Source organism: Gymnoscopelus microlampas (genome assembly GCF_963454915.1).
Source record: "Gymnoscopelus microlampas genome assembly, chromosome: 10".
NCBI lineage: Eukaryota > Metazoa > Chordata > Actinopteri > Myctophiformes > Myctophidae > Gymnoscopelus > Gymnoscopelus microlampas.
In genome coordinates, this window is record NC_139947.1 from 39,668,469 (window position 1) to 39,680,968 (window position 12,500).

Here is a 12,500-nt window from a genome sequence, read left to right on the forward strand (position 1 = left end):
CGCTTAATTTGTCAATTATTTGGTGCCGGAGCACCATGATTTATTTAATATAAATATATTTTTCATAAAATGAAATAAATTGATTTAACCTTGATTTAACCATATAATAGCCCCATAAATGCCAAATACAGCATGGGACTACTGTTTCCACATCATGGACTGTAAATAATATGGACGAAGGGAGCGCCATTGGTTTCTACAGACCTGTTTTGAAAACACTTTTTGGGCGAATGCAAATGCACCATCTTGAAACTTCCGGTCCCAAGCAACCGGAAACAAGTAGAAGTATACCCTAATTTTTTTTTTTATTAATGGGACCATAACGCATATATAATTGAAAAAAAGACTATTTATGAAAATGTTTACTAAGGTAATAAAATCAAGTGTCAAGTCCGGCCAAAACCTCATTCACTTGAATGGAGTGTTTTTCTGCAGCCAGCAGGAGGGGAAATAGTGACACAGTGCCATTAATGAGAACTGCAGGGGATACAGCTCTTCCTTGTTGGCCTCATTTAAAAAAAACAGATGCTTGCCGCCTGTCCCACATAAATGCACAGCGAGTTAAATGTTTTTCATGTGATTGCGACATGCCATGCACATATGAACACATGTTCATGAGCAACACGGTTCATCAAACGTATGAAATACTCACTCTCACTTTTGTCAGGCACAAAGTCATAGAACACCTCGGTTAACAACACAGATAGACTAGTGAGAGATGCACATCAGCGTAGTGTTACTGTTATTTATTTACTGACCTCAAACTTGGAGAGGAGAGAACACAAGTCTACTTGATGATCACTTGCCCGGTTCACTCTCATGGTGTGTGAATAGTTCCACTTAATCCTCTCATCAAGTTGTAAACATTGACAACTTTGACACGATGCGGAGGTGGGACCTTTGCGTTATTTGAGGAGCCCTCCGCTACTAGCGTAGCCTAGGCTTAAAAATTGAATACATTGCATATGACCAGCTCAGTGGCCTTGTGGTTAGAGTGTCCTCTGAGATTGGGAGGTCGGGGTTTGATCCTTGGCCGGGTCGTACCAAAGACTATTAAAATGGGACCCATTGCCTCTCTGCTTAGCACTCAGCATCAAGTCAAGCCCCCAGAACCGAAAGTGAGCAGTGAAGCGCATTGGACATTCTGTCCAATCATAGATACTGCAACTTGTTACGGCTGGGGCCAGACACACGAACGAGCGGAAACGGTTTCGATCAATGGGCTCGACTCACGAGCTTGCACACGTGGTTGCGCACGGAAGTGATGCAAAATGCGTCACATAGGCCCCAAATAGGCCCCGCCCGTCACATTTCCCAACCCGGAAGAAGGGGTGAAAAGGGAGTATGCGCTGGGTGAGCAACTCCATACAAGTGGATGGGCGGGGATTTCCGGTGCCCTCTCTATTATTTCTAACTCTATGGGGTAAGTCCCTGTGACATACTAGCATCATGTCCAGGCGGTGCACTTGTACATCATGGCTGGGGGATGTTCTAGAACATCAAGCTGCCTCACGCTACAGAAACAGGATAGGCTCCTGCCCTATGGGCCACATGGCTCGGCAAGGCTTACTTACTTACTTATATGATGATGGTATCTGTATGCTAAACCTGGTCAGATTGACATTAGTCTTTCTTGCCTACTGTTTTTGAAAGGCTCAGATTGACATTTACTATATTACTGTATATGATATTCTCTATCTATATCATAGCTACCAAGGTGTCTCAGCTGAATAAAACGTTGCGCTCTGAAGCATTCCTAGCTGGGTGTTTTTGAAAGAGCACCTGGTGTTTTCAGCTGTGAAAAAAATGCTTTGGTGGACACACAGCCTTGTTGTTTTACTATGTGTTTCATACACCTGGAATTCGTTTCATGACAAAAATGTTACATTCATACAAAACAGATATCTTTCGCTTCATAGTTTTTGCTCCAAAGTTAGCAACAAATTATGAACCAAGCCCTGCCTTTCTCTCTTCGTTTCATTGCCTCTCCCCCTTTCTCTATCTGTTCCCTCTTCTTATTACTCACTCAGACTCTTTGTCTGACCCCCCCCCCCCCCCCCCCCCACACACACACACACACACACACACACACACACACACACACACACACACACACACACACACACTCTGTCTTTCATAATGTGTGTCTGGCAGTTACCACACACACACAACTCTCTCTTCCTCTTCCACTCACTTTTCATTCCTCTTTTTGTATCTCTGGTGAAATGCTGAGGTATCGTACTTTAACAGCTGTCTGTCCCGCTAGTCCAGTTTTAGGGTTCTGACACAGAAACACTCACCTTCTTGTCAGAATACTGAAACTAAACTGACTGACAGAGAGGGAGAAAGAGAGGTTTTCACCTTGCACACGCCCCAGAATTTGGACACTTTTAGCCACATATACCCTGTGTCCCTATTCTGGGCATGTCATAATAGGCGAACATTCTGTGAAAATGTACAACCTCAAGCCTTGAGCTTGAGCAAAGAGATTTGGTGTAGAGGGGAAAAGGAGGGGGCCAAGCATAGACCCCTGGGGAACCCCGGTCAATGAAGTATTTAGGGTTTAAGTGGTTGAAACAGCCCTAAAACCTTCCTTTTCCAACATATGTTAGCTCTTTGTATCCATTTGAACATGCATTCAATGTTGTTGTTGTTAGTAGTAGTTGTAGTATTCAATATTACTAAAGCACAGAAGATCCAGTCTGTTACAGCAGGCATCACCTGGGATACTCGCAATACTATTAACGCATTTTACAACAAAAATCGTAGATCGCCTATTTTTGGTGAAGATATTTAGTGCAGAGGGGCCGAGTGTAGACCCCAGGTCCAATTCGGTCAACTAGGTATATAGCTTTTAAGGCTATGGTCACACACCTGCACACTGGTTGCAGACTGATAAACGCAGGTTGTATGCGGCCCCCTGTTTTGTGCAGTCAGTGCAGCCTAGAAAACTAGTAGTAGCTTGCAGCACCTTCTACATGTCTTGACGTTGCCAGGCCGGTCCACCTTCAACTCATCCGATTGGACAGAGGGGGAAAAGCAGCAACGGTCTCAAGCATTATTTGCTTCAAATAGACTTTTTCTCTACTCTACGCCCTGGGACATAGAATGCATAAACCCAAGGTGTGTGCAACATGTGTGGAAAGCTGTGCAATGCCAACAAAACGCTCCGTTCCCATTTAAAACCATTTGCAAAAAGACGAACACATAGGCAGACACAAAGTTACAGGAGGTGTGACTGTAGCCTAAGTGGTTCATGCTCCTTTTCTGTAGCCATGAGATAACTGACTATTGTCAATTGTCAGTAGTGTTAAGTGTTTCACATACCACTGGAACATTCCTTGTCATCAAGCCAATAAAGTGAATCTAATATTCCTGCACACTGTCTCGCACTTTCACGTTTTTAGATAGCGACTTGCCCGAGGAAGGTCACACAAATGCATCATTGCTTTGTCTGCCATTAAAATGTTCTAATAGTGGAAGTGCCTGGTAGCTCAACCAGGCACTAAGTTTACTGTATGCTCCATGTGAAGTGGCGAGGACCAGAGTAGAGAGTACCAATCCGACTCTCATCTTGTCTCCTCTCTATCTGCCCTCGCAATTTATTTTCTAAATAACACAAGAAATGTCAAAAGTTAAAGTAAACTGAATGCTACAGAACCACTTGTTTTTGTTAATGATAATAATAAAAAACAGCAATATTACATTAACGGCCTGCCGCTGTCTGCATGCATCATATTGGGCCCAGACCATACTCTTGTATTGTACAAGTAGGTCTGGAGGCAGAGCAGAGCGTTGAAATGGAAAATATATTTGGACAGCATGATTTATTTATTTAATTTCAGTTTTTGCTTCATGTAGGATAGTAGAGAGACAGGACACCGAGGGCAGAGAGAGAGAGAGGGACATGCAACACAGGGGTCCAGCTGGAATCGAACTGGGGACAGTGAAATTACTGTACAGTATATGGTCGACACAACCCACTCACCTACTGGCAATTCTGAGCTGTTATGTGCGTACTCCGAAGTAGGGCTGCAACTATCTTCTTAGTGATAATTCTTCCGATTACTTTTTGGATGAATCGAATTATAGAGAAGCTTGTTTTATTTCTAACCCTAACCCTTTTATATATCAACGATTCAATTATTATTCTTTATTTATTTAAGTCATTTTTGGGGACATCTTCAAGCCTTCATTTGATAGTGGAGAGAGACGAGAAATGGCAGGAGAGAGAGATGGGGAAGGACATGCAGCAAAGGGCCTCAGGTCGGATTCAAACCCAGGTTGGCTGCGCAAGGACTCTTCCTTAATAGTATGCGCCTTAATAGTATGCGCTCTACCAGGTGTCCCAACACAAATACATTCTACTAGATTCTTTATAACCGACTAAATCCATTAGTCTGATTAACCACTTATTTTAACCCTATTTTATACTTACAGCAGTGTCGCACAAAAATCTAAAAACATATACCAACATACAGTTAAGTGCATTGTCCATTCACTCACATCGTTCAATACAAATGTTGAACAGTAAATTATTAAGCTAAGCTACTGAGGAAGGCCACAGTAGCTCTGTAGTTGTATTTAATCTGGACAATCTGGAGGTGGTTGCGAAGGTGAGGTTGGAAGCTGTAAAGTTAACTATCCTAATGAACCCCTCCCGTCCCACCCCTTCCACGGTGAGCTAACATGGATGAGGAGCACCATGTAAAGTAAACTGTAAAGTTTGTCCACCTGATGACAGAACTGATTAATGGTTTGACCCCAGTCCCACCAGGCCCAGTCTGGCCTGTCCTCTCAGTTGGTGACACTGCCCTCTTTTGGTCAATCATAGGGACTGCACCTTGTCTTTCCAGAGCCCCTGTAGGCTGTGGCTGACATTTCTCTCTGCTGCGCCCTCCAGTACAACAAGACGCCCCCCCCTCCCCTCTCTCTCTCTCTCTCTCTCTCTTCTCTCTCTATTCTACCCCTCCTCCCCTCACCTCATCATCTCTCTCTGTGTCTTTGTCCGTCCCTCGCATCATAAATATTCGCACATCATCGCATGACTTGTTCATGCCCTCGTATGCCAAGGCCTCATATGTGCGCATGCATGCGCGCGCAAACACACGCACGCACGCACGCACGCACGCACGCACGCACGCACGCACGCACGCACGCACGCGCACACACACACACACACACCACTGCATCATATGTTAAGTCAAACATACCTTGCAGGGGTGTCCTGTAAGCAAATGGATGCAGATTATATTCCTGCGATAAAACCAATACAAGGCTGCTCACTGCCTGTGGGGTGTGTGTGTGTGTGTAGGCACACATGCACACATGCATGTCTGTATGTGTTTGTGTCTATTGGAGGGGGGGGGGGGGTTGTTTACAAACATTCAAGTTCCAAAATAGTGTGTCACTAAACATAGTAGGCTGTGTGTAGACTGGAGAGGCACGTAAGGCAAATATTAGTAATAATTTATAAAGCTATGATAAATATGTACAGAAAAGTATGATCTATGTGCCCAGATATATAGTATATACACAGACATAAACTGAGGTGATTGAGTAAACACTGGGTTTTTGCGTAAGACATCAGCATAGAAGATAAATAGTGTCAAAAATACCTAAAATGTTAAGTAGTAGCAGAACATATCACAACATAAAATAATTACATAGATAAATAAGTCAATAAACAATATAATCAGTAAATACATCAGTCAATACATTGTGACACAGACAATGCATACAAAATGCAGTTGCAATGCATTGAAAATGTGGTATGTGTATTTGTCCCAAGGCCATGTGTTGCTGAACAAGCCGTTATGCTGTAACAGAGGTGACAGGGTACTATAGCTGGCAGAGAGAGAGAGTTCACCTGTCACCTGCAGTGACTGCGTGCACACTGCCATTCACAAGAGTCTGTGTGTGTGACTTCAGTTCAGACAGCTTCACTGGTTTCTGCAGATCACACTATTGTTGCACTAATTGTATAAGGCATAGCAGTGGCGGCCATTTTGTGGTGCCACATATTTATATAAATCATTTTAAGCCTGGCACCAAGCCATCCAGGCTCCTGGTGAATCAAAAAATATTTGAATATTTAATTATATTATATACTGTATTTAATAAATACCCTTTTTTTGGTTCCAAGCTTATAATCATTTATATTCATATTTTCGGAAATCTCTATGATAAAAATGAATGGGTTTCCTGTCTGTGGCACCACCAAATGGCCACCACTGCTGCTCTGCACCTTAATCTACATGTACATGCACTGATACTCTTGCACTAATGTCTAGGAACAGATACCAGCTGCTATGCTCATGCACCTTTTTCAAATAAATGCACATTTCCCCCCCACCCCCACCCTCTTCTCTCTCTTCTTTCTCTTTTCTGGAAACAATCAAAACGGTCACTCACTGTTTTACACCTGTGAACCTGTGATGTGACAATAAAGATGATTCTGATTCTATGCCCTATTGTAGAACACAAGATTTCAAACTGGGGCCACCAGGGGAACCAATTCGAAACCTGTGTGTGCTTATGTTTGTCTGTCCCCGGCTTAACTCAGGCACCGATTGACCGATGCATTCTATTATCCTACATTTATTTCTTAGCGTCTATAAATTAAGGCATTCCTTGAACAAGTTACAAAGACTAAGACTAAATAAAAAATGAAACAAAAACATCTCACTAAAATTACTTATGCACACGTAAACCTAACAAAAATGTATCAAACATCAAACAAACAAAAAAGAAATGCTGGTCGGAGTGTGTCTGTATTGAAATAACGTTCCACCAGTAAAAGAATTCCCACTGCACCCCTGACGACAACTACTTATTGCATAAACAGGTGGGGCATGCATTACCAACGTGCATCATTCCTAACTTGCATCATTCTTGAGTAGGCGGGTGCCCGTTTATAACTGTGGTAACACACACTGTGGTACCCGCACTGGGTACAGCTATTACTACCAGGTGGGGCATGCATTCCCAACTTGCATCATTACCATATATGTTATACTGTACATTATGTACAGTACAGTATGTATACGGCCAATGTTGTCAACATAAAAAAAACTCTCTCTGTCAAAAGTTTGGGAACTCTTGTTGTAAAAGTCTGTCTTGGCTGGTGTAGATGATCGTTGTGAGACCATTTTAAACACCTCCTCTCTCTCTCTCTCTCTCTCTCTCTCTCTCTCTCTCTCTCTCTCTCTCTCTCTCTCTCTCTCTCTCTCTCTCTCTGTTTCTCCTCTATGTCTCTCTCTCTCAGATAGCGGAGACCTATGCGTTTCTGCCCAGAGAGGCGGTGACCCGTTTTCTGATGAGCTGTGGAGAATGTCAGAAGAGAATGCACATCAGTACTACAGGACAAGACTATAAAGGTATCCCTGTCTGTCTGTCTGTCTGTCTGTCTGTCTGTCTGTCTGTCTGTCTGTCTGTCTATGTCTCTCTCTCTCTCTCTCTCTCTCTCTCTCTCTCTCTCTCACCTTCACCTGAAGGTTCTAAGTTCTATGGTGTCTTTCTCTCCTCCTCTTTCTAACAACCCCCTGCCCTCTCTCTCTGTTAGTCCAGTGGCTTAATATGGTATACATACAGTACTTATTCTTTGAGCACATGAACTTGCTTTAATGTCACTGTTAAACCCGGATCAGTTTTGTTCTGATTATGAGGAACCTGGGAACTGCCTGCATGAGCCTGGGTACTGAGGCATGTACTATATTCACCTCATCCCCTTTGCTGCAGGGTTTTCATAGTAGTTGCCATGGTATCCAAGGGCTTAACTATATTCGTATGTATAGCAAGGCAATTAAATAAAAGATACATTTGAGCTGCCTATTCCTGAATGAAACTTAAATGAATCTTCAGGTAAGACATATATTGGGTTTTAAACCCTATACTTAGTTGACCAGATTCCTAAGGGCTCTATACCCCAAGTTCTCCCACACAACTATCCTTCTCCGTTCTCTACACTGGCTCCCCGTAGCGGCTCGCATTCAGTTTAAAACCCTGGTGCTAGCCTATAGGGCAGTGAAAGGAACAGCCCCTTCTTACCTCCGGGCTATGGTCGATGCTTACACCCCTGCCCGACCACTTCGGTCTGCCACCTCGGGCCGACTGATTGCCTCGTCACTCAAGGGTCCTTCTGGTCGATCGACGCGGTCACGACTTTTTCTGTTCTGGCCCCACAGTGGTGGAATGAACTTGCCACTGATGTCAGGACAGCAGAGTCACTGCCAATCTTTCGCCGCAGGCTGAAAACCCACCTCTTCAGGAAACACTACCCTTCCTCTTTGCCTGGCCTACTTGTTGTTAACTAGTTGTACAAACTCTTGTTTTATTGTTGTATTGTTTTATTGGATCTTGTTTAGTCGATACACTTATTTGTTTTAGCTTGTGCTCATTTGATTTTGCTATTTTGTCTCATCTGTTTAAGAAAGTAGGTAGCTGATATATGATCTTGGTTGCTTGTTTTTGCAGGAAATGCACTTAAGACTTCTGGTAGTAGTTTTGTTCCCTACCTATGTTGAATGCACTTATTGTAAGTCGCTTTGGATAAAAGCGTCTGCTAAATGACTGTAATGTAATGTAATGCTATAAAAGCCATTCAGCATCTGTCTCCACTTTACGCATTATGTCTGAGTTATACTTGGTTGCGATACAAGCTCCCAATGTGCCCCAGCGTTATAACCTTGTAGATCTCCTATTTTTGGTGTGCGACGCCGGCACACAACCATGTATAAATCAGGCGTTACGGATCTTATTTGAAAAACTTCCTGACTTAACTTTTCATATTTGATTTGTTTGACTTTGTGTGATTCTGCAGTTTCTCGTGTATAGTTTTATTTTATTTGGTACCCGTTCAATATCCATTGTACGACGGGATTGTCATCTAGAAGAGCCAACGTATTTTCAATACAGATGAGGTGGAGAGGTTTGAAATGGTTTTTATCTGGCTGCAGTGTGGCACTGATAACCCCATGGCCCTCGATGGCCGTTCCTCATGCCATCGTCTGCTTTCAGAAACGCATTTCTTGTCGGTAAGATCATGAATCAATACGTCTGGAAACCAGGACAGTGAACCTCCTGTCAGTCTGTCAGCTGAAAGGTTTGTTCGACAGCCAGCCGGCACACTCTGCACCCTCTCTTCCAGGAGATGCCGAGACCCCCATTTCAATGTCTTCGTTCTCACTCCCCTCCTCCTCACACCCCCCCCACCCCCTCATCCCTACCCCCACCTCCCATTTTGCCAACCACCAACATCCCTCTTTCATTCCATTTCTGTCTCTCTTGGCACCCTAAAGGCAGCCCCTCACATACATCCTCCACCCCATCCCCCTTTCTTCTCCTCCATCAGTACCCCTCCAACATACAAACACGCACGCATGTACACACGCACGCACGCTGGCGCACACACACACACACACACACACACACACACACACACACACACACACACACACACACACACACACACACACACACACACACACACACACACACACACACACACACACACACACACACTCCTCCACATTGTTTTCACATCATCCCCCCATCCTGCTCTGGGCTGCATACTCATCCTTCTATCTCTCTTTCCACCATCCCCCTCTACCCAGCTTCCTGTCCCATTCCTATACCCCCCCATGTCTATTTTTACCCTTCCCTGCCCCCCCCCCCCCCCCCACCCCTGCCTCCACCCCCCTCGCCATCCTGTTCTACCCTCCTCCAAGCTCCCCATGTCATTCCCATACCCCACTCTCTCTCTCTCTCCATCCATCCATCCTTCCATCTATCTATCTATCCACCCATCCATCCATCCATCCATCCATCCACCCCCTCTGTCCTTCTCATCCTGTCCCATCTTTCCCTTCTTTCCCTCCCTCCACCCCCCCGGCTCTTCTTGTGTCTGATTATGGAGGAGTCATTGGCGTGTCCTGCCTCTCTCTTCAATTAGCCTAATTAACACAGTTTTAACAAAAAAGAAAAGAGAAAAAAAAGGTCCAGGAAACCAGCTCATTTCTACACAAGGGAAGGGTGGAGAGGAATGAGAAAGAGAGAGAGAGAGAGCGAGAAGGGATGGGGGGCGGGGGGAGGCACAAAGTTATTGTTTAATGGAAGAAGAAATACTGTCAGGGACGTGAGGGACACAGGAAGGACAGATGGTGAGGAGCAGACATTTGAGTCACTGGTGTTTTGGAAGGACACATTTTAGACACAAAAGGATTTGAACTCACTCAGTTTCATAGAAACTGCAGCCTTTCTTGGCCTTCTGGAGCCACAGGACAAAGACACCGTTCCTTATACAGGCTACATAATAACAACTTTAACACTGCGCTTTTTGAAACAAGTTTACAAAATATAATAACAGAATGTTTACAGGTGGACAGCAGGGTACGTATGCCTTGGATATTTATAGGATTACAGTCCAGTTAGATAGATAAACACCTGCAAAGGCAAAATGTGAGACATAAGGTTTGTGATATGAATAGTGACTAAAAAAAGAGATACAGTATGAATTATTCCATTTGAAGAAAGTCAACACGTGCCTCTCCTCAGAGCTTGCCCTGTGTGTAGACCTACTGCAGCTAAACATACAACTAGCACTGCCCATAAAGCTAGCTATCTAGTCCTCATTACACACACATACACACACACATGCACCCACACGTGTGTCTGTCTGTGTGTTTGTGTGTTGTACCAGTGTTGCCCCATCACTGGGCGCCACTCTGAGAGAGCATCTAATTGCCTTCTCACCCTGTGGGGGTCTACCCCCACTCCTGCCCCTCCTTCACACACACACACGCACACACACGCAGGACCTCAGCTCCTCCATGGCGATGCCGAAGTGACTCCCACTAAAGTTCATGTGTGAATTATTAAATGTACTTAATCACTGTGGACTGGGGCTATGTTTAATTGACACAGGCAGCAGGCTGTGTGTGTGTGTGTGTGTGTGTGTGTGTGTGTGTGTGTGTGTGTGTGTGTGTGTGTGTGTGTGTGTGTGTGTGTGTGTGTGTGTGTGTGTGTGTGCGCGTGTGTGCGTGAGTGAGTGCTGGATGTCCCAAAAGCTGTACCAACACCACATTTACTTTGTTGCACGTCAAATAGCGAAATATAAAAGCTTGTAGATCTGTAATTTTTTTGCCAAATTCTAATCAAATGATTGCCTAATTGTTTGCCAAATGTTCACATATTATGACATGCCCAGAATATAGGGACTCCAGGGTTAATGTGATTAATTTTCTAAATAATATCATCAACCACTTAAACCCCATATGGGTGACGGAGTCCCCCAGGGCTCTATACTAGTGTATTTTCTGTTCTCTGTTAATGTGGGGAAAGCTTTCGCTGAAAATAGCCGATCGACAAGCTCTCAGCTTGTCGATCGGCTATTTTCTGCGAAAGCCTTCCCCACAATACAGATGCTGGGGTTTAAGTGGTTAACCTTACTAGGACAGCTTGTCTTCCATTTTGATTCAGAATCGGGACACCCCCATTATCTTCCCATAATCTTAACCCATTCAAACGCATCTGTGTCATTTTAGATTTCTTTGGCTATTCAAAAAAATAAGCTATACAAGCTCATAGCGCATTACTTCGTGCCGCACTATGAGCTTGTAGATCTGCTATTTTATATACTGTATATACTGTATATTTTGTAAGTTACAAATATTTGCTTAAAAAAATATATATTCAAAGATTTGCACACATTTTCACGATTAAATAAAATAGCAGATCTACAAGCTCATAGTGTGGCATGCAGTGATGCGCTATGAGCTTGTATATCTGCTATTTTTTAATTGCCAAAGTACAAAATATGACTAAAATTGAAAATGACAGAGATGCATATCCGGATTGAATGGGTTAAATGAATGTCATGACCCTTCAGTATCATCACACAACACTTTTAGGGGCCCCAAACCTTATGTGAAAGAACCATTTCTAAAAACACATTGTAGAGGGGGTATCTACAACTTTCTGTCAGGTAATCAATCACATATAACATAATCGGCTAACACACTGTCTATCACCCACTGGGATATATTACCAGGCAGCCACACACACACACACACACACACACATGCATGCACGAACGTGTGCCCGCACGTACACACATACACACACACACACACACACACACACACACACACACGCACACGCAAGCGAACACACACACACACACACACACACACACACACACACACACACACACACACACACACACACACACACACACACACACACACACACACACACACACACACACACACACACACACACCCTGCCCTGGACTATCAATCACCAATCGATGATGATGCTCATGTCTATTCGCCAAGCCATATCGATCCTGTGCCCATGGTGTTCATTTCTATTCCATAGACACTCCAGATGTTAGACACATCCCTTAGTAGGTCAGTAGATAAACGACTGAAATGAGAGAAGGAATAGTGAGAGAGGGACGGAGAGAGAGAGAGGGGGGGGGTAGAAAAGATCAAATTGAT

At 43.9% G+C, this 12,500-nt stretch overlaps 1 protein-coding gene across 2 annotated transcripts in view; it reads left to right on the forward strand.

The window, feature by feature from the left end:
• Positions 1–12,500, forward strand: part of LOC311053686 (nucleolar protein 4-like) — a gene marked incomplete at its 3' end in the record, with an annotated part of 162,713 nt that overhangs the window by 33,655 nt on the left and 116,558 nt on the right. For both annotated transcript variants that reach the window (XM_084069351.1, XM_084069352.1), the window contains exon 3: positions 7,268–7,379. In XM_084069351.1, the coding sequence (XP_083925477.1) occupies positions 7,268–7,379 (112 nt within the window). The remainder of the gene's footprint in view (positions 1–7,267; positions 7,380–12,500) is intronic.